Source organism: Camelus dromedarius, chromosome 8 (genome assembly GCF_036321535.1).
Source record: "Camelus dromedarius isolate mCamDro1 chromosome 8, mCamDro1.pat, whole genome shotgun sequence".
NCBI classification, from domain to species: Eukaryota; Metazoa; Chordata; class Mammalia; order Artiodactyla; family Camelidae; genus Camelus; species Camelus dromedarius.
In genome coordinates this window covers 82,609,452-82,633,538 of record NC_087443.1, presented here as the reverse complement: position 1 = coordinate 82,633,538, position 24,087 = coordinate 82,609,452, and the positions used below count along the sequence as shown (strand labels likewise).

At 58.6% G+C, this 24,087-nt stretch overlaps 1 protein-coding gene across 37 annotated transcripts in view; it reads right to left on the bottom strand.

The window, feature by feature from the left end:
* Window positions 1-24,087, bottom strand: part of JAKMIP3 (Janus kinase and microtubule interacting protein 3) — a 108,005-nt gene that overhangs the window by 41,673 nt on the left and 42,245 nt on the right. For 17 of the 37 annotated variants that reach the window (XM_064488547.1, XM_064488550.1, XM_064488549.1 and 14 more), the window contains 4 exons: window positions 19,088-19,308; window positions 10,271-10,768; window positions 1,598-1,813; window positions 29-148 (listed from right to left, as the gene is read on the bottom strand). In XM_064488547.1, coding sequence (XP_064344617.1) covers window positions 29-148; window positions 1,598-1,813; window positions 10,271-10,768; window positions 19,088-19,222 — 969 coding nt within the window. In that variant the 5' untranslated portion in view covers window positions 19,223-19,308. Of the gene's footprint in view, window positions 1-28; window positions 149-1,597; window positions 1,814-10,270; window positions 10,786-19,087; window positions 19,309-19,989; window positions 20,478-21,488; window positions 21,885-24,087 lie in introns of those variants that run through there. The other 20 variants (XM_064488558.1, XM_031462046.2, XM_064488556.1 and 17 more) reach the window with 6 other exon arrangements.

Below are 24,087 nucleotides of genomic sequence, written 5' to 3'. Positions count from 1 at the left end.
CAGGCCCCAGAAGCCCCTCCGCCCTCACCAGCTCATTTCTCTCCTCTGACAGCAAGGCATTGCGGTCCTCCAGCTTCCGAATGATGGCGCTAAGCTCTGCGATCTTAAGCTGGAAGCGCCGAGCATCCTTTTCATCCAACTGCTGTTCCTAAAACAAAAATCAACTGCAAATAACTGTGCGGAGACACAGACATAAGACTTTTGCCAATCCCCACACACCACAGAAACCAAAGCACTTGTGCGTCACGATCACCAGTGGTTCCGAGTGGCTGAGGGTGGGTGTGGACCCTCCTGGGGACAAGCGACTCCTGCCGTGAGGACTGGGGACACTGCAAACTGCGTGACGGGGACAGAACAGAGGAGCAGAAATGTCCAGAAGCGTACAGATGTGAAGGGAGAGGACGTGCAGATGTGGAGGGCGGAGACACGCAGCGGCAGGTGCCCCAGGTGCAAGTGATGCCGAGAAAACACTGGAAACCAGCACGCGGCTGCCAGCGGGCCACTGCCGGCTGCAGCTCCCAGGAAGGGGCCTGCCCTGCACTGCAGGTGTGGGCGTGGCTTTCCCAGCATTACAATCTGAGCACAGGAAAAGATGTCCAACTTAAGATTTTCGAAACTTGGTTTCCCAAGAAGAGTGGTCCCTTAAATTGAGTTTCTAAGAGGTCACTTTGGGAGCCACTGAAACTCCATTCAAAAAGAAACCAGTGAAAACATTTTGATCCTGTTTCAGAATCTCTCTGGAGTTAATGGAATCTATCAAGCACCACCAGAGCAGGGGCTGGTTTTAATTCAGTTAAGCCATTTATAAGAAGATTATCAAATGTCGTGTTTTATTGAAATGTCACTGTCCTAGGGCTGGCTCAGCTCAAACATGGCTCTGTCCTCAAAGCAAACAGAGGTGTGTCCGGGAGGGACTGAGGAGCGGTTCCTCATTCAGCAGGTGCAGGAGAGGCGAGGGAGCAGCCCCGGCAGGACCGCATGGAGGGTCCCTGGAATTTAGATCCCCTCCCGGATTCCCAGAACCCCGCAGAGGGCTCTGAATGAGGAGCAGCCAAGAGGAAACGGGCAGTGTCACGCCCCCCCGCTGTCACGGCAGCTGGAGGCGCTGCAGGAAATGGCATGGTCACACGAAAAGCCCGTGGGCGGGCCACTGGTGGGGTGAGCGGCAGAAATCACTGCGGGAGGGCCAGAGCCGGAGAGGGGCGCGCAGGGGGCCTCCTTGGTCTGGAGGCAATGCCCACGCGTGTGCGGGTGGCGATGGGCAGCACAGGTTCATCTCCCACCGGCACGTACGGGGCCCTCAGCCACCTGCGGGCGGCAGCGGCAGGTGTCACAGCAGGAAGCCTGAAGCCGCGGGGGCCCGAGGAAGGCGGCAGACTGAAGGCCAGTGCTGCGCTAGCTTAGCAAGGCAGGAAGGAGACAGGAGTCTCTGGGCCTCCTCAGCCGAGCCAGGGAAGCCGAGGGTCTGTCCGTCTGGCGGGCTGCAGACGTGGCCAGCACCCCCAGGGCAGGGGGCCCGGGCTCTGGACCCCCCGGGGAGCCGCCCGCAGGGCCGCGAGCCGCGGGCGGCTGGCTGGGAGAAGGCGGGGGTGCTTACAGGGCTTCCCGAGTGGTCGGAGGCGTCTCCTGCACCGCTGGCCTGAGGAAGCTCCCGTCTGGGGCTGCCCGGGTGCCGACCCGTCTCTCTGCCCTGGGACAGCTGCTCATCTAGAGCCTCTTTTTGGAGCTGCAGTCTCTGAGCATGCCCGGCTTGGAGCCCTAACTCTCTCTCCAGCACGAAGACTGCTCTGTCTTTAAATTTTATCTCCTCCATCTACAAGGAGAACAGAACACAGTCACACAGGCAGGCAGGGCACAGATCTGCGGTTACCATAGAAACAGGCACAGCGACACTCGTGCACCAGCCTCCGGGGGCACCCAAGGGCGGCGGCCCTGCCACGACTCGGGCTCTGAGACTGGAAGCAAAGCAAGTCCCCCGGACAGAGGGCTGCGAGCCCATCGCCCTGAGACTGTCCGGTCGCGGCCGGCCTCTGGCTCAGGAGGCTCAGATCAAGCCGGCCAGCTGAGGACTCCCTCCGGGACACTGCACCCCACCCCAGCCTCCCCGGACGCCCGGCCGGACCACCCTCCCCTGCGCTGGCCTGCGGGGGCTCCCCAGGACTGGCGGTGTCCGGCGGGGTCCAGAGAGGCCACCTCCACCCCTCGCCTTGTGCTGCACATTAGGCAGAGCAGGGACTCCCCAGGCTTCCTGTGCCCCGTCAATGGGAGGGTATGATGAGCGAGGTTCGTGTTAGAACAGGCAGGTGTCAGCGTGTGAGGTAGCCCTGGGGCCGAAAGCCCTTTCCATCCGCTCGGCGGGTGCCGGGCCTGGGAAGGCTGGACAGCTCGTGGGGCCAACACCCTCACCCCGCACGCACCTCTTCTGGCTCCGAGGTGTGCACAAAAAGCAGGGCTGCTGCCCAGCTGTTTGCAGCCAAAGCCACAGTTCTCATTACTCCCCCTTTGAGCTAAGACTTGGGTTGGGTGGGGGGGGGGAGGGTCCCTGGACAAGCGGGCTCCAGACGGGAGGACAGGAGTGCCCAGTGCATCTGACCCGCCCGGGCTGGTGGCCCTGAGGGGTCCGCAGCCCGCCCCACTCTCCCTAAAGTGCTCACCCCTCTGACCACTGCCCCTGCCCCTGGGCCCCGCATCCAGCTGCCCCAGGTGCGTCCTTGGCCAAGATTCAGGCCACCCGCTGCCCTTGGCGGAGAGGGAGGCGGAACGGACCCCACGCTGCCACTCATCCTTCAGACAGACAGACGGACTCAGGAGCTGTGGGCATCATTACAGATGGCGCTAGATTTACAAGAAGACTTGGTTTAAAACCTATTTTCAAACAGCAGAGCAGGCTAGGACATCTTGCTGCTTCACTTGCTGTGGAAGGTTCAAAGAAGTTAACAAATCAGCCATCTGCTGAAGTCGGTGTGGAACAGAGTCTAATGTCTAATTAGCCCAGATCACAGAATTCCCAGGCTGGCAATGAACTGAACAGAATAAAACCCTTCACTGCTACATCCCCGTTGCCCGGGGCAGAAAGAGGCAACCCAGTCAGTCAGCGGAAACCAAGGCCGGTGAAAATGCAGCCATGTTAGCGAGCAGCTGCGTTCTCCGGTCTAACGTTTACACACAGACACTCTAGAAACATCCTTTTTCTTTCATCAGGAAATGTGAAAACAAGAGCTTCCACACAGTCCCGCTTAACCCTGCTGCTTAGGCAGATGGTCTGGGCCAGAGAGCAGACTCCCCGAGAAGCCACCGTGCGCGTCACGTCTCGTGGCCAAGCCAGCCGAGGCACCCAGATGCGGGGCTCCGCGACCCGCCCGCAGAGGAAATCCGCGGACGGCCGCTCCCACGGGGGGCAGGCTCTGACTTCTGAAGACAGGAAACCCCCTCTAAGATCAGCGCGGTGCCCCGGGGGGGCCTCCTGAAGCCCCAGGTCCCGCGCACAGCGTCTCCCTTTCCCCAAGATGTCGCAAGTTCTCAGCCAAGGGCACATCCCTGAGCCTCCCAGTCCCTTGCTTTCGGCTCAGAAGGCCCGTTTGTGAAGGAAGTGCGTGTGCAGGACAGGGACCCCCGAATGAGATGGAAATATGCTCTGCGCGTGAGCCCCCACCTCACAGGGGGCACATACTTAAACACGGGTAACAGGATGGCCAGCGAAACCCTGGAGGGCAGCGTGGAATTGGGGGCTGCACCCTGCACCCGTGGCTCCCTCCCTGCAAGGTGGGTTAACACAAGGCTGTGAAGAGCTGCGCTCCTGCCCCTGGGTCCTGGCTCCCCATCCCCTCCGCGGGCTTGGGGTCCTGGAGGGCAGCGCGGCAGACAGCAGGGGTGCACTCCGTCCCCGCCTTACGTCACCACCCGTGCCCACACCCACACGACCCCGACACCCACACCCAGGTGACACCCCCTACCCCCCGGAGCCCAGGACAGGGGTTTTCAAAGCTGTCACAGAGTAAATTGGGACGAGCTGGTCACTGCTGGTCACCTTCCCTCACCGGGACCGCTGCAGTGGCTTCCACTGGCCTCCTGTGTCCACCTGTGCCTGCTACAACCTGTCCCTCGCAGCCACAGAATCACCTTAGAGAGCAAGAATCAGGGCTCATCCCTCCCACGGCTTCCCTGAGTACCAGGAGCATGAGTCAGAATCCTCACCCGAGTCTGCCTGCTTCCACGGGAGCGGCCCCGCCCTCACCCCACCCTCCACCCTCCACCCTCCGACACACTCCCCCACCCCCACCCCCGCTGTGCAGCAGAATCACGGGGCCCCAACAACGGGCCTGGCCTCACCAGGGAGGCCCCCGGCCCACAGTCAGGCCGGCACAGGGCGGTCCCATGTGACCAGAGCACTTTGCTTCCCCAGGCCCCTCCCCTCGGAGCCAGGCCCCTTCTCAGACCTGCCCCCAGGCCGCTGAGTGGGGCTGCCTCGACCTTCTCCTCCACCCTTCACTTCCCTCTTGCCACCCCCGCCTAATCCAAAGATGCCTCAGAGCTCCCACCTTGGGCCAAGGCTGCCCTCTCCCGGGTCAGCCACAGCAGCGTTCACGTCAGACCTGCCCGCACAACTGGGCCGGGTGTCGTCCCTGAATCCACAGTCGGGCTTGGGGCCAGAGCCCTGCATCATGAGAAGATTTAGGAGGCTCTGGGCTAAGCAAGGGCACCCCACGGGGGCGGCGCCCCGCGGAGAAAGGCCCGGGCTGCTGGGCCTGTGGGCGGGCGGCGGGAGCTGGCTCTCACTGCCCAGCGCTCCCAGGGCACCCACTGCGTGCGGCCATCGGGCTGAGGCTTCTGGTGTGTTTTTCACTACTCGCTTTAAATGGCGCAAAAGCGGAACATGGATATATGCTGACGCATGTGGAAGCTGTTACGAGAGTAGATCCTAAGACTTCTTACCGCAAGGAAAATTTTTATTCTTTTTTAGGGTTTTCTTTCTGCTGTATCTACATGAGGTGGCAGAAGCTAGTGATGCTCAGGGAGGCAATGATTCCACACGTGTGGAAGTCAAACCGCAGCGCTGTGCACTTCAGACTTACACAGTGATGAGTGTCAATCACATCTCAGTAAAACTTTATAGATTCTGAATTACGGCTGGGCTCTGGCAACAGTGGACGGAGGGCGGAGCGGCGGCCCCCTGCGGGCCCGCCTCCACAGCGACACCTGGTGGAAGGGGCGGGAGGTGCGGGAGTGGAATGGGACCCCAGAGCCCATTCCCGCCCCCTGGGCCGGGGAGCAGTGGGGCTCTTGGAGGAGGGCGGTCTTGAAAGGCAAGTAAACTGGTCTTCTTGTTCTCAGGTGTGTGTATCTTCAGTGATACGCACATACATACACGTGAAGTATATGCGTATATGTACACACATATACATGGAATGGTAACTAAAGGAGATTTCCCCAAATGATCATGGATTCTAAAGGGAAAAACTGTGGAAGGCTCCGAAATAAGCAAAAAAAGGAGTCTGGCCCCTCTCCTAGTTCCTGAGGGCTGTCTGGCTGCCCAGAGCTGTGTGCCTCCATCCTCGACCAGACTGTCCTGCGCCTCTGATGTTTACCTGGGAAAACTGCCAGCCGTGCAGACACTTCCCGTCCACAGACGTACAAACAATTCTGCTCCCGGCCTTGCAAATGCCCTCTGCCAGACAGGGCACATGAATCTATTCAGATCCAATTCTGGTTTGAATTAGTGTCACATTTCACTTGTTTCTCATGCGCTAATGATTTAAATAAAAATGTGGACACATATTCAGTGTATGAGAACCGTGATTATATCCTCTGTTAAAACCTATCCTTTAACAGTTTAGTTATGATCCCAACAAAAATCCCAACTGTTTTTTTATTTAGGAAAAATGATTCTGAGGTTTCTGTGGAAGCCTCAAGGGCTGAGAAGAGTCAAGTTAGCCTTGAAGAAGAACGGAGTGGGAGGACTCACTACGCCAGGAATCCAGGCTTAAAATAAAGCTGGAGGAATTCATACAGAATGGGCTTGAAGAGGGGCAGATGGCAGAACAAATTAGAAGGCTCTCATAAAAGAATACTTAATGGAAGTCAGAGGAGGCAGCGTCGACTGGGGTTGGGGGAGATGGTCTTTTTAGTAAGAGCTGCTTGAACAACTGTGTATCCATATGGAAAAAATACAACTGGGAACTATATTGAGTATCTTGTAATTACCTTTAATGAAAAAGAATATGAAAAAGGACGTATGTGTATATATGCATGAGTGGGACGTAGTGCTGCACACCAGAAACTGACACGTTGCAACTGACTATGCTTCAATTAAAACATACACGTGTATATATAATTGGGCCTCTACCGTACGTCACACACACACACACATGAGGCAGTGGAGCAGAGACCTGTGCGTGAAAGACAAAATGACAAAGTTTCATGCTTCAGAATAAAAGGACTTCTTAAACAAGACACAACAAGCACCGTCCCTAAAGGAAGAGACGGACAAGTTGGACTCCTCGAGAACTGAAAGCTTTAGGCTAAAAAATGGTATCGCTGAGAATACAGAAAGGTACCACAGGGCAGGGGAAGATGTGGCATTTTTATGTGAGTTTTAGAATCAGCCTGTCCAGGCCTGCAGAGGAGCTGCTGGGGTTTTGACCGGGGCTGTGTCTGCTCTTCGGGGTGCCCTGGGGAGAACGGACATCCCGACCATGCTGAGTTCTCATCCGCGAACACGGACCAGCCCTCCACCGAGCTCACCTGCAGTCTCCCTCAGCCATGTTTGCTGGTTTTCAGTGTGCATGTCTTGCATGTCTTTTGTTAAATTCACTCCTAAGGTTTCTATTTTTTCATGCCACTATGGGTGGAATTTTAAAAATTTCCTGTTGGATTGTTTGCTGCTAGTATATAAAAATACAGCTGAGTTTTGCATAGTGATCCTATATCCTGAAAGCCTGCTGAACTCATCCCATAGCTCATTTTGGGGACCTCCTTAGGGCTTTCTACATACAAAGTCATGTCACCTGCGAAAAGACAGTGCTAATTCTTCCTTTCCAAATTGATGTCTTTAATGTCTTTCTTTAGCCTCAGCACCCTGGTTTGAATTCCGCAGTGGGCAAAGACCAAAAAAATGGTGAGAGGAAAAACGTCCACCCAAAAATGGCAGAGTTTCTTCCAGTTCACCTTAAAGCCCCCACTCCAAACACACAGACCCAGGGCGTCGGGTCGGTGTCCCTGCCGGGACACGGTTGGGCGGGGGGAATCCCTGTCGCTCAAGGAAATCCTCCAACATGAGAGACAGGAACCAGAATGAAAAAAAAATGCAAAAAAGGACTCTGAAGTAACATGGACAATGAAAGAAACAGAAGGAAAAACACTAATTATGATTATTATCCTCAGAGAAATGAGATGGTACTACATCTATGAGCAAGAAGGAAAAGACAAAAAAATTTATTTCAGGGAACAAACACTTGGAGAATTAAATGTACAAAGGAGGAAATAAAAAAATTAAACGGAAAAGTTAGCAGAGAAAGTTGAGGCCTTTTCCTAAAAAGAAGAATGAAAAACCAGGGTCGGAGAGAAAAATAAGAAAATCAGAGTGTCAGTTCCACAGCCCAGCATCTGACTAACAGGTTCTAGAAGGAAAGGGGGAGAGAATGCCTGGAGCAGTGGGATGAGGCGTCCCAGAGCTGGGAGACACGAGTTTCCGGTCAGAAAGGGCTCCTGACCGTAGGTGCGCTGGCTGAGCAAACACTCAGATGACAGGCACATCACCCTGAAACGTCAGGGGTGCTCTGCGCTCAAGGAGGATATCTCACAACTTCCGGGGAGGACGGGGAAGGGAGACAGCGCCACATGAAGGACCAGGAGCTGGAATGTTACCCAGCTTCGTAAGAGCAGCGCTGTGAGTCGGAAGAGAACTCAGAAATACCCTCAAATTCTTGACAAAAAATGTCTCCAGCCTCTAATTCCATACCCAGTTAAACTTCCATTGCGAGGTCAGAATACAGATTTCATCCACACAAGGTCTCGCAAAATGTACTGCCCAATCTCTGCGTTTCCAGGAAGCTGTTAGAGAATGAGTTTCACCAACATGGGAAACATTCCTAAAAAAAAGAGGAAGCTGAGGGAGGAAGGGCTTTGACACAGGAGCGAGCAGAGGTGTTTCCCAGATGAGGATGGAGGACAAATCAGGGTGACGCAGCTTTTGGGAGAAAACGGTCCAGGTGCAGACAGGAGGAGAGAGTGCTCCGGAAGGATGTCTCAGAAAACCTCAACGGACTGAATTCCTAACGTTCTGACTGTGTCCAGAAGAGATTCCTTCCCTTGGAAATTCAGGGGTGAGTCAGTGATAGGCACTTAGAACATTGAGCAAATGAAAAATTACTTCTAAGGAAAATAAAAGTGTGTACGAGAAAGATAATGTAACGGTGGGTCACCGTGAACGTTTACATAGCGATTGTAACGCAAAGAGTAACTGTGGTTTAACCCAGAAGGAGTCACGGGGATCTCCTGAGATGCTCCCCGCTCTGTGCCCAGGAGGCCGGTCCTCGTGCTCCCACCTCCCGGCCCTGGAGCAGGACAGCCAGAGCTGGGGGGCGGGGGAGGTCTGGGTGTCCGCTCCCTCCGCTCCTTGGCTGGGCTGAGCTGCCCCCACGGCCACCCTCCTGGCCCGAGGCCCTTGCCCACAGGGCAGCACTTGCTCCGTCCCCGACCTTTGGGCCACAGCTAGGCCCCCGCTTTGGTCTCCACTCCCTAGAGGTCTCCACAGAGCCGCTCACACCTTTGTGAATTGCTCCTTCGCTGAAGCCTCCTCAGCTCCCCGTGTGGGGTGTGCTGTGTGTTCCTGCAGAAACCTGGCCAAGGTGATCTAGGGGGGCAGGGGGCGGAGGGGGGAGCAGAGGAGGCGCTACAACAGAAACCAAGCAGGAGAAGATTGAGCCTGTGTTTGAGAATTTGGAATAAAACCCAGAAGAATCAGCTAGAAGAGCTGCAAGCTGGGGCCTCTGGGGAGTCCACGGCAGGGCTGAAGGGGAACCGCAGGGGACGGCTGGTTCTGTTGTAAGTCTCTGGTTAAGGCACTCAGGCCACTGCCCCCATGACGAACACTGAGTCCAGTCGGGACCACTGAAGTGCTGTGTGCATCTGGGCAGCGGGTACTGACCTGAACCAGCACGTGGCTGAGGGATGGATGGCCAGTCGAATGGGGGAGAATGGAACAAGGGGCACCCTGGAAAGGGAGAGGGGACCATTCAGGGTGGGGATGTTTGGGGGTCCCCATGTGCACACCGTGGCAAAGCTGAATCTGTTCACAAATTTGTTCCTAGTTCCCCTCTGGGCCAGGTGTCCAGAAGGGCGGCGACCCTTCTAGGAAGTCAACACAGTGGTCTCTGGAAACCAGAGGCCTAAGACGCAGGGAGAGGGGGCCAGGTGCGTGGCCGTGCTGGTTGGAAAGCTGGCTGCTCCCCACTGAGGGGCACCCCGGGGCCCAGGTGTGGCCAGCAGCAAAGTCAGCTGGGTCCTGACAAAGCACCTGACGGGGGCGTGGGGCTCCATTTCCGCAAATGGCGGAGGAGGTCTAGGCTGCAGGGAACAAGGAGAATCGGGTGTGTCCCTCACAGCCCCTGAGTACTCCCTCCACCCTCTCGGCGATGGGGCTCTGAGAGCATCGGGTCTGCCCGCGCCGCCACTGGGCACCCGGCCTCTGGAGCCGTGTCGATGCACCCGGTGAACTTCCTGACCTGCAAGAGCGATGCTTTCCCAGACAGTGCACAGCACGGGCCGTCAGGGCGGCCTGACCCTGCGACCGTCGCCCCTGGGCCTCCGGTCTCCCCTCTCTGGGTCCAGGACCTGCTAGTGAGGCCCCTCCCACCATCAGACACTGGCCCCTGCTTGGCTTGGGCTTGACCTGGGGCTGGAAGAAGGTGGCCCTTTTAGGGCAGCAGGCTCCCTTGTAGGTATCTGGATCTGGGCAAGCTGGAAATGGGAAGGACCTGGGAAGCGTGGTGGGCGGACGGGGGGGCGCTGCGGCCTGGCTGGCCCTGGGGGCGCTGACTGCGGGGAGTTCTGAACCACATCCCGCTGTTTTTAGCAGCCTGGCCTCTCTGGAGTCCTCAAAGCAACAGTAGGGGTGTGAGGCGCGCTCTGCAGACGAACTTGAGGAGGAGCAAAGCCGAAGGGACGCCCCGCCCCCGCCGCCAGCGCTCCCAACCCCCCCCACCGCGCCTCCGCCCTCCCCCCAGCCCCGCCCCGCGCCCCGCCCCCCGCGCCCCGCGCCCCGCGCACGTACCAGCCGGCGGATCTCGCGCTCGCACTCCTTCTTGATGCGGGAGAGCTCCTCCCGGTGCAGGTGGTACACGCTCCGGATCTCCGCCGCCTTGATCTTGTCCGCCTGGATGACCATGGTCAGCGCCTCCTCCACCTGCCTCTTGGCCCCCTTCAGCTCGGAGATCTCCTGCTGCATCTTCACCTTCTCCACCTCGAAGCCCTTCTTGGCCTCCTCCTTGGCCTCGGTCAGCAGCACCGTGCGCAGCCGTTCGGGGGCGCCGTCGCGCAGCGCGTGCAGCAGCGCCTGCAGCCGCTGGTTCTCGTGGTCCTTCATCTTGATGACGCGCAGCAGCTCGGCCTCGTGCTGCCGCAGCAGCGTCTCCCGCACGGCCTGCAGCTCCTTCATCTTCTCCTCGTGCAGCTTGCTCTTGAGCTCCGTGAGCAGGACGGCGTTCTTGTGCTGCTCGTGCTCCCGCACCTGCCGCAGCTCCTGGTTCTTCTCCCGCTCCACGCGGCTGACCTGCGGGCGAGCGACAGCTGTTGTCTGTGAGCCGCCCTCTGCCGTTGCTGAAACCCGCCTACAAGTTCTGGAAAGGTTTCTGGGTTTTGTGTTTTTCGCCTGGAAGCACAGCTGGCCGGGGAAGTAAGACCGCAGACACACTGTCCCCGGGTATCTGCAGCGCGTGGGAGGGGGAGACCCTCCCTCCCAAGTGCACCCTCCACGGAGAGGGGGCGGCCCCGTGGGGAGCAGGGAGTGGGGGGCTCTGCCCTGCAGCCGGCTTGGGCCCCACCCCCTTGAGCCGGGTGACGGGCTTACCTTCGGTGACACGCTCGGCAAATGGAGAAACCAGTCTACTAGGCAGCTGGGCTGTCTGACTACATGTCTGGTATCTAGATCTCAGGGGAAACTCAGGGTTTTTTTTACTGCATGGTTTATTTTCATCCAAAAGCTTTGACCTCAGCAGGATGACCACGCACCCCTCCATGTGGCAGGAAATCCTGCTCAAAATCTATTTCTGGAATGAAAGAATGGCTGGGATCCAGGTTGGCCCTGGGTCTACATGGAGGGTGGGGGCAGACAATCAGGAGGCGCCCCACGGCAAGCACACCCAAGCTCGCCGCCCCACCTGCAGAGTGCACCCCGAGTCTGTCCACCTCCCCGGCCCCCCAGGCCTGCTCCGCCTCCTGCCTTCCCTCCCCACCACCCACTCTCCACCCAGAGGGCTCCGGAAGCACAGAGCTCATCTCCCCGGTCCCTGTGTGACCCGCTTCTCCGGCTCCTGGTGCATTTAGAGTAAAAGCATCACCGTCTCCCGGGCCCTGGAAGAGGGCACCATCTCCATGACCTCAAGCCACCCCCAGGGCACACCCTCATGGGAGCACGAGGCACAGGTCCCAGCCCCACTCCGTGGGGCCCCACGCCCTGCGGGTGTGCGTCCTTTCCCCACAGAGCCGTGTGAGCCCTGACCCCACGGCCCCTGGACCTGCAGCTGCCTCCTCCCTTGCTCACTCTGCCCAGCCAGGCCCAGCTTCTGCCAGGTGTGCCCTCCCATGGTCCTGGCCAGCAGCCCTCCTGTGCCCACTGCACCAACGCCATTACTTTATGTCCCTTTCTTCTCAGCAATTCTCACTCCCCAGAGTGCCTCATGTCTCCCTCTCTCTCTGTGACTGTGCTGTCTCCCCCCACCCCGCCTGAGCAAGCTTCCCCGGGAGCAGGGGGCCGTGGCAGCCTTATCCTCTTTTGTTTCCCCACTAGGACAGATGGTGCTTGCCGACCAGCAGTCCTATTGTCCTGTAGGATTCAGTGCTGAGACTTCCCTTGGCTCGGCTCAGACCCTGCAATTTTTATTTTATTACTTTTTTGTTTGTTTTGCTTTTGGGGAGAGTAATTAGGTTGGTTGGTTGGTTGATTGATGATGGAGGCCCTGGGGATTGAACCCAGAATTCGTGCATGCTAAGCACACACTCCACCACTGAGCTATACCCTCCCCTGTCTTGGACCTGGCAATGACTGGAGAAATTTTAATAGCCGGGGCCCCTGACAATCCCCACTGCCCAGGTGGCAGAGTGAGCACCAGTCCAGCTGTTTGGAGAACTGGACTTTTGTTGAGATCCCGGGGCAGACAGATATTTATTCATCTTCCATTTAAGTGAATCTCCCTAATTACCTCCTACCCCCCCCCCCAAAAGAATATGTGGATTTAAACCCAGTTGGTGGATTCCTGTTCGTTGCCAATCATATCCTTATTGAAGCCGAGAGGGTCCCGTCTGTGGCAGGTGGGAGCCTCTTGGAGGTGGCCCCTGAATCCTTCAGCACGACTCGACCCGAGGAGCCTCTCTCGTCTGTCAGGCTCTTCCAGCCTCATTTGCTCACTTCCTGCCCCAAACGGTTCTCCGGTGGCCCTGACCTCTGTTAAAGGGAAACAGAACTTCAAGGTCACAGGGCCCCAGGACTCATGCACTGGGCTGGTCAGGGTTGTAAGGCAGAGCTAGATATACTGGTAAGTCTTATATATAGAACAAAACCTGTATCTGATAAAGTCACTTTGAGTTCCTACTGACATTTACAATGTCCAGTTCGAAGCCAGTCTCACTTCTCCTGTATGCCCTCCGCCGTCTCTCCATCCATTCACACTGAGAAGCCTCGTTCCCAGGAGACAGGAGACGCCCGAATTAGACCAGCCCGTAATCACTCAGTTATCCACACTGGACTTCGATGAGGCCCATTCTGTCCACACTGGACAGACAGTGGCTTTGCTGACAGCAGGGCGACATTAACACCGTCACCATCATCGTGATGTGGAGAAGGTTGGCGTTTTGCGTCTGGGTTGTCCCGGCTGCACTGTCTGCAGCGTGGGCCCACGTGATCGTTGCACGTTACATTCCTTCCCTATGTACTCTCATTTAATTTTCTCCTAAGGAGCTCCAAAGTATTTCTTAATTCCCCGCCTGGACTTGCTCAGAAGGTGCCTGCAAGGCCACCTCTGAGCACAGACTGTAGGTGGCCCTGGGCCGCACCATCACTCAGGTTTCATTCAGAGTAACTGCAGGCTCAGGGCTCACGGCCACCCTCACGCTGGTGACCAACGGCCGTCCGGCTATCTGAAGCCCACCCTCAGGAGACCCTTAGGAAGTGCTCCTGTGACCTGCATTCCTGCAGGTCAGCCCCAGTCTGTCCACACCCCTTACGCTCAAAGTTCGTTTTTACTGGATATAAAACCCTCCCTTACGTTTTTCCCTTGAGCGTCTTCACATTGGCCACTTCCTCTGGCATCAAGCCACTGCTGTCAGCTACCTGACGGCGACCTGACCTTCCTCCCCCGAGAGGCCATGTGCTCCTTTTGCCCTGATGACTGAATTTCCTGTGTCTTTGATGTGACCCAAATACGGTTTGCTGCGAGCTGTCCTAGGTCCTGATGTCAGGCACGTGCTGAGCTCCTTCCATACGCTGTTTCTTTCCTTTTTTAAACAACAAAAAAAATGTTTTAGTATAGTTTTCTTGAATTACCATTTTTGGTGTTTGTTCTGTTTCCTTGTGTGGTTTTCCTCCTCGGGGACTTCTATCATCCATATATTGGGTAATCCTTGCCTGTTTTCAGTATTTCTCATTTTCTCCCAGGCCCTTTTCTCTTCCTTTTTTGTGTTCAGTTATTTCCTCATTTTCACTTTCCATTTTCTCAATGTGCTACTTGTGGTCTATACACTCTTATGTTTCTCTAGTTCAGCTTTTGTTCCTAAGATATCTTCATTTCCATCGTCCACGTGTCCTGGCAGTCCTTGTCTGTGTTGTCCTAATTCTGATTTAGGCTTTCTTATTGTCTCGTGTCGTTTCACGAATGTCTTTGGTTCCCTCTGAACCAGCCCCGTGTATTTCCGTCATTAGGGCAGGTCTGTCATTGTCTGTAAGGACCTTTTCTGCTTCTGGCTCTTGTCTTGTAGTAACTTGGTGACATCTGACCGTGATGTCTCCCTGTCATTCATTCTGGTACCTTAGTTTTCCACGAACCTGTCCCGAAGGGTCCTAATTAGGTCCTGGACCATGAAGCCCCTGGCTGATCCCATACCTGGTTCTGGTGTTTGTTCCTGTACACCTCCCAGTCTCTGCAGGTGGGCAGGCAGCCGTTTCCTCAGCATCCTTTAGCGTGGGGGGCAAAAGGGCCCGGTCGGAAGAGCCCACATGACCCAGCACAAGGCCCGAGTTTACACTTGCCACTTTTTTGCAGCTTCGGATTCATCTCTGCCTGGAGAACCCTCCCCACCCTGCGCGGCCCCTCCCGCTCCAGGCCTGTCCACCTGGGCACGATCACCCAGCCCTGCCCTGGGCAGGGCTCCTCCACGTGGCCCTCAGCCGGCCGGGGAGAGAGGCGCAGGCAGGACCCCGTCCCGGCTCCCTCTGTGCCTGGGCCGGGCTCGCTCCAGGCCTGAACCCACGATGCATGGCAGCAGGCACCCCAGAGGGCCCCCCTCCTCCTGCCCCGTGGGTCTGCAGACCCGGAGCCTCTTCTCCGAGCCTGCCTGTGGCTGGCTGGCGGGGCCCACACCTGGGAACGGGCTGTGTGCTGGGGAGGCCACGCGCTGTCCACCGCGGAGCCTTGTACTCGCTTCCGTTCAACACCGCGGGAACTGACTCCGGACATCCATCAAGGCCAAGTGGATGGGTCTCCAGGCCTTTGGAGCCCCATCCGAGCCCCTGCATTTCAATTCATTACTGAAGTGAAAGGTCTGTCCTTGACGGGGGGCAGGGTATACTTATCACCTTCAAATCCCTCAAGCCCGTGTGCTCGTCACACGTGAGCTTCCATGAACTGAGACACTTAGAAACAGGCGGTTCTCCTTCAGGGCCCAGCACAGCAGGTCTGCAGGAGGGCCGTCTGTGCCTGGAGGTGGGCACGGACCACTCTGGATTCGGGGTGTGGCCAGGATGCCCTCTGGGCAGGTGGGTGTCTTGGACGTGAGTCCCCGGGGACTGAGAGTGCCCCATTTCCAGCCCTACAGGAACAGCAGTGGCCTCATGTCCCGTTCCTACAAGACCCTGGACAGCCTGGACGTTGGAGGCTGGTGTCTGTGACCTGGCTTCCTGAGATCACGTCTGAAGGAGGAGGGAGCAGCTCGAAGGTCCCAGGAGCCGGAGCACGGAGGTCTGACCTCCTTTGGGACCCAGCCGGGCCCTGCCAGGTGCCCCGCATGCTCCGAGCCGCCCCGGGGCTGAAGGAGGTCGTCCGCTGACCCTTTGTCTTGTCCGCGAGCTGCAGGAGCTGAGCAGCTCTCCCTGGGCCAGATGGTTTTGGGCTTGAAAGCTGGAGGGGAGGAAGAAAAGCAGCGGGTTCCCCGCCCTGGAGACCCCGCCCAGGAGCCAGGAAGACGCACCACCACGTCCACAGGCCCCGGGGGCCGTCCGCACCACCCGGTGGTGGCCTCTGAAGGCGGCCCAGCCCCAGCACCCACTTCCCAGCCAGCCAGCAGCAGGCCCGGCTTCCCCAGAACTCGGACCCTCAGTCCAGTGCTGCCTTGGACCTTGGGCCCACTGTGCCCTCCTCAGAGGCTGGAAGTGAGAAGAAACACAGGAACCTGCTCTTCAGACGGTAAACCCCTGCAAACCACCACCAGTCTTCACCCTTATCTCTCAGCACCCCCCGCCCTCACCCTGAGCGCAGACCGACGCGTCTGTTTCCCTTTCAGGTGAGGTGGGGACTGAGGCCGATTCACTTTGGAAAGTGGCGAGGGTGGGGGAGGGGGAGAGTGGGGGAGGGGAGGAGGGAGGGAGGAGGGACTTGTCACTCAGCACACCCTCCCCGTGGAACCCTGTCTGCTCACAATCCTGCATGTGTATCAACAGCCTCTCCTCCAAACCCCGAGGCTCTCACCAAACACTGCTTACGGCAACTGACCCACAATCTCTGATGAAGGGAGTGACTTTTCTGGGCAAAGACCCTTCGGGCCAGTGGTTCTCACCCTGGCTGCACGTCGGCACCCGGGGAAGCTTTGAGAAACACGGGTGCCCGCGTCCCACACACCTCAACATGCTGACGCGTTGCCACGGGCGGGGGGGGGGGGCAGCCTGGGCCTTGGGACTCTTTCTAAACCTCTTGCTTTCCGGGTGAGTCTGAGGTGAGGCCAAGGAGGAGAGCGCCGTGGCCTCACCCCTGGTGTCTGACATGAGGTTCTGGAGAGCTGGGAGGCACTGCAGGGGCCCCAGGAATGCGGGGCCAGGCCCGTTAGTCCTGTGATCACCCAGACACCCCCACGCCCCCCACCCCCCACACACACACACACGTGCACCTGTCCTCACACGCGTGCCTTGCGCATTCACACGCACACGGTGGGCTGTGGAGCCCGGCTGCTGTGTGCCCCCACAGGGCTCTGACACACGTGAGTGGGACAGTTACGGCCAGGTTGTTTCCGGAACATCCAGTAAAGCTCTAAGAAGGTCGAGGGTGCCCTGCGCCACTCACATGTGCCCAGAACTGGGTCGCGTCCCGTGGGGCCCAGCGTGCCTCTCTGCCAGGTCAAAACAGACGCCAGCCTGACCCTGGGGCATCACCGAACGTTCCGGTGTGTTTCTGATGGACACTCCTGCCTGCCCCCCACAGAGCCGCTGGGTCAGTTGGAGTTGCGGCAGACCATGCGTTTGGGGTGAAGTGTCCACCTCTGGGCTGAGCGGGCAGAGCCCCGGACATCTCCTGAGTCCTGCATGTAGCCTGCTCGCGGCCTCGGCCAGGAGACACCGTCTCAGGAAGACACCTAGGTTAATGCGGGCACCTCTTATTTACTGAACTGACTGTAGGGGAAAAAAGGAAAACGCAGGAAGAATAGAAAAAAGAAACATGGCGGGGCCGTTTCCACACCATGTACACCCTGCACCACGAAGGAAACCAGAGGGCTGCTCCCAGCTCCCCGCGCGCCCCGGGGGATGTGGTGATGGGGACCGAGGAACCTGGCGGCTCAGCCGGGGAGGAGGGGGCTCTGAGCAGCAATGCCCCAAGCAGCCACCTTCCGGGCAGCTGTGCAGCAGCTAAAACACCCCCAGCCCAGCCCGCACTCTCAGCAGGCCCCGGTGTGATCGCCAACACCCCGCAGTCACACGCGCTTGCACGTGAGGTCCAGGACACGCAGACAGGCATGTTCTCCGCGGGGCTGCCGTGTGAGGGGACGAAGGCGTCCACAGGAGCTCGGTCCCCACGGCGCTCGGTGAAGGTGACAAGGAAAGGGGACTGGCAGAACCACATGTGTCACTGATGCTTTAAGAAGAGACTTGCACAGGTGCGTTCACGGAACTGTGACTCGAACCCCTCTGGGAGGCGCCTGGGGCGTGGACTCGGAGAAAGGAGGTCAGCGCCAGGCCTTTCCTTCTCTTCCTTCGGAATTCTGTATCAAGAGGTTACATCATCTTTTCTAAAAATAGTGGGTACACCTTGCATAAATACCAGGGCCGCAGAGCCAGCCCCAGGGCTCCTGCTTGGCACCAGGAGGGCCAGGAGCTGCGACCTGGCCAGGCGTGGCCGGCTGAGCAGCGAGGGGCCGGCACACGCCCCTGGGCGGCCGCAGACTGGAAGGGCTGGGACGAGGCTGCACGCGAATCTGCGGTCAGTGGGCAGATTCTGGAGATTCAGGCAAAGCACTATTGCTTAGTGGTTTCCACCTCATGGTATTTCTCTGTGTTGAAAAATAAATTGCTGCTATATTTTTGCCCAATAAAACAAAACGCTTCGTTATCATTGAGTTCTTAACAAGCCAGGTCTTCTCTTCCATCCGCGAACGGGGGAGAGGGAGGGCTGGGTGATGTCGGAGGCCTGGCCATGAAGCATCTACAGTCCGGTCCGCACAAGACGCTCGGAGTGCCGGATGCCACCCTGCGTGTGCCAGACGGACGATCTCGTCTGGGGACAGATCTCCATCCCAGGCCACTGAAGGCTGTGCCTTCACCCTGTGCTCCAGCCACACAGCGCGTCCGGGCCCCTTGGGCTTCTTTGCTGACTCTGACCACCTGGCACAGAGCAGGCGCTGGCATCGACTCCCCGGGTCCTCCCCGTGGGCCCCCAGCAGGCCCACGGAGGCGGCCCGGCCACGGGAGCAGCCACGTGGTCACTATGATGGCCGCTTTCTAGTATCCATGCTGGAGGCCCTGCTTCTGTCCCTTTTACAGAACAGGGGACCTAAGGCGGGAGGGAAGTGACCAGGACGGGCCCGCCCGCTTTTTCTGTGAAGGGCCAGGTGGTCAGTATTCTGTGCTGCGAGAGCCGCAGACAACGTGCAAATGGACGGACGGGGCTGGGTCCCAACAACGTCTTCACCGACACTGAAACCTGAGTTCCACGTAAGCATAGTGCGTCACAAAACATCACTTTTCCTGTGATTCAGCCAGGAGGAGGCGGAACTCTGAGGAAGAAGCTGGCCCCATGTGCCCTGCTTCCCTCCCCCGCCAGGCCTCCCAGGAGCGCAAGGCTGGGGGTGGGTCACAGTCGCAGTCCACGGCCCAGGACCTCTCGGACCCTCTGGGGGAGACGCCTGCCCTGCACTTTCACGTCTCCCTCTGCCACCCTCTCCCCAGATCCTCTCTTCCTTGCATCCTCTTCCCAAGAGCCCATGCACCTCCTAGTGGCTGTGCGGGGGTTGGGGGGACTGGAGGGGGAGGAGAGGACATAGTGGCAGGGGTGGGAGAGGGAGAGGGAGTGTAGGGCCCCCCCACCGCAGGAGAGCAGGGGAGGGGTGGGGGAGGGGGAGGGGGCTGGGGAGGGGAGGGTGGGGGAAGGGCGGGGAGATGCATAGGGAAGGCAGGGGCAGGGGACCTGGGGGCAGGGTGGGGGAGGGGGAGGGGGCAGGGTCGGGGAGAGGCGCCCACCTTGCTCTTTTCCTGCTGCAGCTCGATCTGGATGTCGGTGAGCTTGGCCCGCAGCTCTTCGTTCGCAGCCTGCAGCGCGGCCAGGACCTCCGCCTTGTCCCCCTTGCTTCGGCCGCCCGCGCCCTTCTTGGACATGGTGAGGGGCGCCCGGGGGACCGCTCGTCTGGGCTGGGCTGTGCACGCTGAGCTGGGGCGGTGCCACCTCACATTTCCTCACTCACCTGGAGGGAAACACACCTGGTGAGCAGGCAACGCCCGGCTGGCCTCAGCCTGAGCTCGGGCCGCATGTGGGGCGGGCAGGGGCGTGAGGGTGCCGGCCCCACTGCCCACTGGCCCCACTGCCCGGCAGCTCACAGCTCCGGACCGCAGGGCCGTCCGCCCTCCACACAGCACCCCGATGGGGACCCCCGCACAAGACCATGTCCCCACCTCCAGGTGACCAGCACTCAGTGTCTGTTCTTTGCCCCTTTGGACTAAAACACGGGGACCCCACTCTGAGGCTTGAATCCCACGCAGCCTGACTGCAGCGGTGGGCATGAAACTCAAGCTTCCTGGACACAGGAGACGCTGAGGCGGGGCCCTGGACGCCTCCACGGGGCCCAGGAGCTTCACCCTCGGCCCGCGTGCCTGAGCTGGCTCAGCGGTGAGCACACCCTCTAGACCACCCCACGGGCCGGCCCCCGGCCCCCTGGCCAAGCTCATCTACCACCCAGCGCCGTGATGCCTGAATCCCGTGCCTCCAGGCCTGGGGCTGCCCTGTGTTCCTCACAGGCCCCAGTGCCCGGCACCAAGTGTGGGAAGTGGGCATGTCCACTGACTTCGCCTGGATGACAAGGCGGAGGCTGGGCTGAGTCCCGCTCCCCACTGACTACCTAGGAAGCCCCGTGCCTCCATTTCCTCACCTGCACAAAGAGATTCAAGACTGTCCCATCCATCAAGGCCTCCCTGCTGGCTTTAGACATCCTGTGCCCGAGTTGGATGGCGGGTCCTGTCCACCTAGTGAGGCTCTTCATGGCCTGGTCTGAGAGGCCCTGCAGGACCACTGGGACCCCCTGGCCAGGAGCTCTGGGTCAGGGGCTTGGCCATGCCAGCCCTTGGCCTCTGTGAGCAGGGACCTGGCCCCACCCCTGCCCCGCAGTATCCCCAGGCTCGGTCTCACGGCGTCTCCCCTGGACCACGTGGGGCCCCAGCCTCCTGACGGTCCTCCCTACATCCCCTTGTGATCCTCTCCAGTCTGTTCTCCAGAGCTGCCTCCCAAGCCACCATTTCCAAGATGCCACCTGGCCCCACCCTCCTGCTCAAGGGTCCCGCTATGGATGGCAGTGAACTCCTGAGCACCTGCACGACTCGCCAGCTGTGCTTCACCAGAACTATTATTTACTCGATGTTTCCTTGTTACTTTTTGCTTATTTTAAAATGAAACTCTGCAGGCCTTTCCTGGATAGACAGGTGGCATCACCAGCCGTCTAAGAGGTGACTGAGGGCAGGGTCAGGTAGAGGGAGGCACCGGGGGGTGTCCCACACTGCACGGCAGCAGAGTGGGCCTTCCCCGCACCCACCACGCCCCCAGCCTGGCCTCTGCACCGCCCACCGGCTTCTGCCTCGGTCCAAACACAGTCCACACTGACTCCCTCCCACAGGCTGAACAAGGATGGCGCCAGCTCTGGCTGGTTCTGAACCCTGCCTGCCACCACTGACCCCGGGGGCTGAGCCGCCTCCACCCTGGCACTGGCCTCCCTGCTCTGAGAGCTTCCGAGGCAGCAACAGTCTTCAGACTAGCCCGGCGTCTCCCTGAAGGCAGAGTGAATTGTTTTCTCCAACATCAGTTTGGGGACAAACATGGTAAGTGTGTTATTCATGGAAATGAGTGTGAACAGAGTAACTCTCCCCAGAGCCCAGTGAGAGCCCAGGGTGGGTCCCGCGCGCCCAGACCCTGGGCAGGGGGTCCAGGGGCCCCTCCTCCTGCCCAGGCCGTGCTCGTCCTCCAGGGGTGCTGGACGGGTTGCCACATGGGGAGAGGCACAGGGGACCCCCACTTCTCACCCCACCCCAACTGGAGTAAACACAGCAGCTTGGAGCCTTTGGACGATGCGCTTCAGTAGGTGGAGCCACCACACTGCCCCCGACGCCACTGCCAACGTTAGAGGGAGTCAGGCATCAAGTAAGTGACCGTCAGGGATGCTCCGGGGTCTCCCGGTCTGCTTTATGTGCTTCTCTGCACCCCGGGCTTTGCCGCACACACCCCCACATCTGGTAAAGCGCCAGCTGCAGGGATCACGTCCAGTCTCTCACACGCCCCCCCCCATCCTTCCTGTCACCCTGGAGACAGAAGAGGCCAGCCCCAGGAGAGACAGAGGCATTGGGAGTGGCGAGGTCTCATCCAGGGCCGCAGAGCACCCACCTCGGCAGTGCCAGGGGCTTCAACTGGCTTGTGCCCAGGACTCCGGACCCCGAGCGGCAAACCTGGATCACGTCCTGGGCTGCGGCGCCCTCGCTGGAGGAGAGCTGCACTGAGCCGGGGGCGGGGGGCAGGCCTGACGGGGCTGAGGTGGGGCCGAGGAGAAGGACGTGTCTTCTAGAAGCCAGCGGCAGAGATGAAGAGTCTGAGGGGTGCACACTGGGCTGCCGTGTGGAAGCTTTGTGGGGACCGGGGACAGGAGCAGCCTCAGGGCAGCCACGCTGGCCAAGGAGCGCCGTGCCTGCAGGATGGGACCCCGGCAGCTGAGCAACGTCACGGGCACCCTCGGTTCCGCGCCCCGAGCGCCCAGGCGCTGTCTCTCGTCCTGATGTCAGAACAGGAGGCAGAGCCCCAGCTCGGAGCAGACGCAGCAGCAGCCCCTCCTCCCCCACCCAGAGCCACTGCCCCTGAGAAAACCCCTGAGCGGCCTCTGCTGTCCCCGCTCGGACCCCACGGGGGCACAGCAGCTCGGGTCAGCAAAAGGCCCAGAGAGGCGGCCACACACAGCGCCCCCTCCAAAGTGAGGCTCTTCGGCAAGCCTTCAACTCAGGCAGCCTTGTTCCAGATTCCTTGGGCCGACGCATCGTCTGGACCCACAGGGAAGAAGAGAAACGGCCAGAGCCCCTGCAGTGGGCCTGGGCCCGGGGGCCGGGCTGAGGGCCAGGCCGGGGGCTCCTCCCCGACCTTGAAGTCACGGCCTGGGCCCAGTGTTGCGCTAAGATACGTGCCCCCTATTCCTGTCTCCCAGTTGGACGGCACCCGACTTCAGGAACATCTCGGTTTTGAAACGCTGCCTTTTGGCAAATTCACAGAAAGGAGCACCTCACTGGCTTCAGAAGCACTCCCTGCTGGGAGCGGCGGGCGCGCTCCGACACTGTCTAGAAACCACTGGAGACGGGCTACCGTGGCCAAGGGCAATACAGAAGTCCCGATGGGGACACTGTCATTCTCACAGCGACACCCGCGGTCCTCAGAAAGTGACGGGGGTGCACAGAGCTCGGGGTGGAGTGCGTGCTTAGCAGGCACAAGGTCCTGGGTTCAACACCCAGTACCTCCATTAAATAACCAACCCAATAAAAATAAAAATAAAATAAACCTAATTACCCCCCCAAAGTATTTTTTAAAAATTTAAAAAGTGATGCGGTGTCGTCCGCAAGAACTCGGCCTCGATGCCAACACACACGTGCTTTTTATCTCTAAACGACACGGTGCGTTATCACTGCAAGTCTGCCCAACCGAAACCAACGCGTTTCTCCTTTCGTTGAGAGGCGTGTGACTCCAGCTGCAGTCCCGACTCACCCGCGAATGAGTTAAAACGCTCAGCTTTCCAGGAGGTGCCATGACTTACTTTTAAATAAACTTTTTAGTCTGAGATCACTGTAGCTTCACGTGCAACCGGATGAAATAATAATAATAAGAGATCCCAGCTTCCTCCAATGCAGTTTCCCACCCTGGAAGCATCTTGAGAAGCTCCAGTGTGGAATCCCAACCAGGACGCTGACTTGGGAACTGTTGGGGGACAGAACAGCCCCCTCTCCAGGAGGGTTCCCCGCTGCCTTTTAACCACCCCCCTCATCACCTTTATACCCTCCTCAACTCCTGGCAACCACAAATCTGCTCTGTTTGTATAATTTTGTCACTTCAAGACTGTTAGACAAATGAGATCGTATAGGATGTGCCCTTTTGGAATCAGCTTTTCACTCAGTGTAATTCTGGAGATCCATCCGAGGGGCGCGTGACCAGCTCACATTCGATCCCGTTCACCGCTGCGGAATGCTCCCCAGCACCGGCGCATCACAGCTGTTTACCCGCCCGACCACGGAAGGACACCTGGGTTGTTTCCAGGTTTGGGTTATTACAAATAATGCTGCTACAAACACCCACATACAGGTTTTTGTGTGAACGTAAATCTTCATTTCTCTGATACAAATGCCTAGAAGTGCAGTTTCTGGGTCACACACAGTCAAATGTTTAGTTAATTAAGAAACTTCAAACTGCTCTCCAGAGGGGCCGCCCCGTTTTCCATTCCTGCCACCGACGTAAGAGGGCGCTGGTGTCTTTGCATCCTTGCCAGCACTTGGTGTGGCTGCTGCTTTTTATTTTGGCCTCTCTGATGGGCGGTACCTCACTGGGGTTTAATCTGCATTTCCCAAACGCTAACGGTAACGTCTTCTCACGTGCTCGTGTGCCGTGGGTGCATCCTCTTCAGCAAAACGCGCACCGCTGGGCTGTTCTCAGCCGTCCTGCCCTTTGGCCAGAGAGAACAGCTTTCTCGGGGCTGTTTCTGTCTGTGTCCGTTGGTGTTCCTGACTTGCTGGCTTCTTCAGCTCTGACTCCGGGATGCACGAGGCCAGAAGAAAACTCAAAGAACTCACTGCTGTGTCTTCTTGGGTCTGAGGCCCCCGGGGCTGCCTTCTTCACCTCACCTTCCAGTCATCTTCTGTTTGCTTTAGACCCAATGTCCAGAGTTTTTACTGCACTCCTGGCAAGAGGGGGCACAAGTCCATCTACTCTGTCTTCCTGGAGGCAGAAGTCCTGCCCC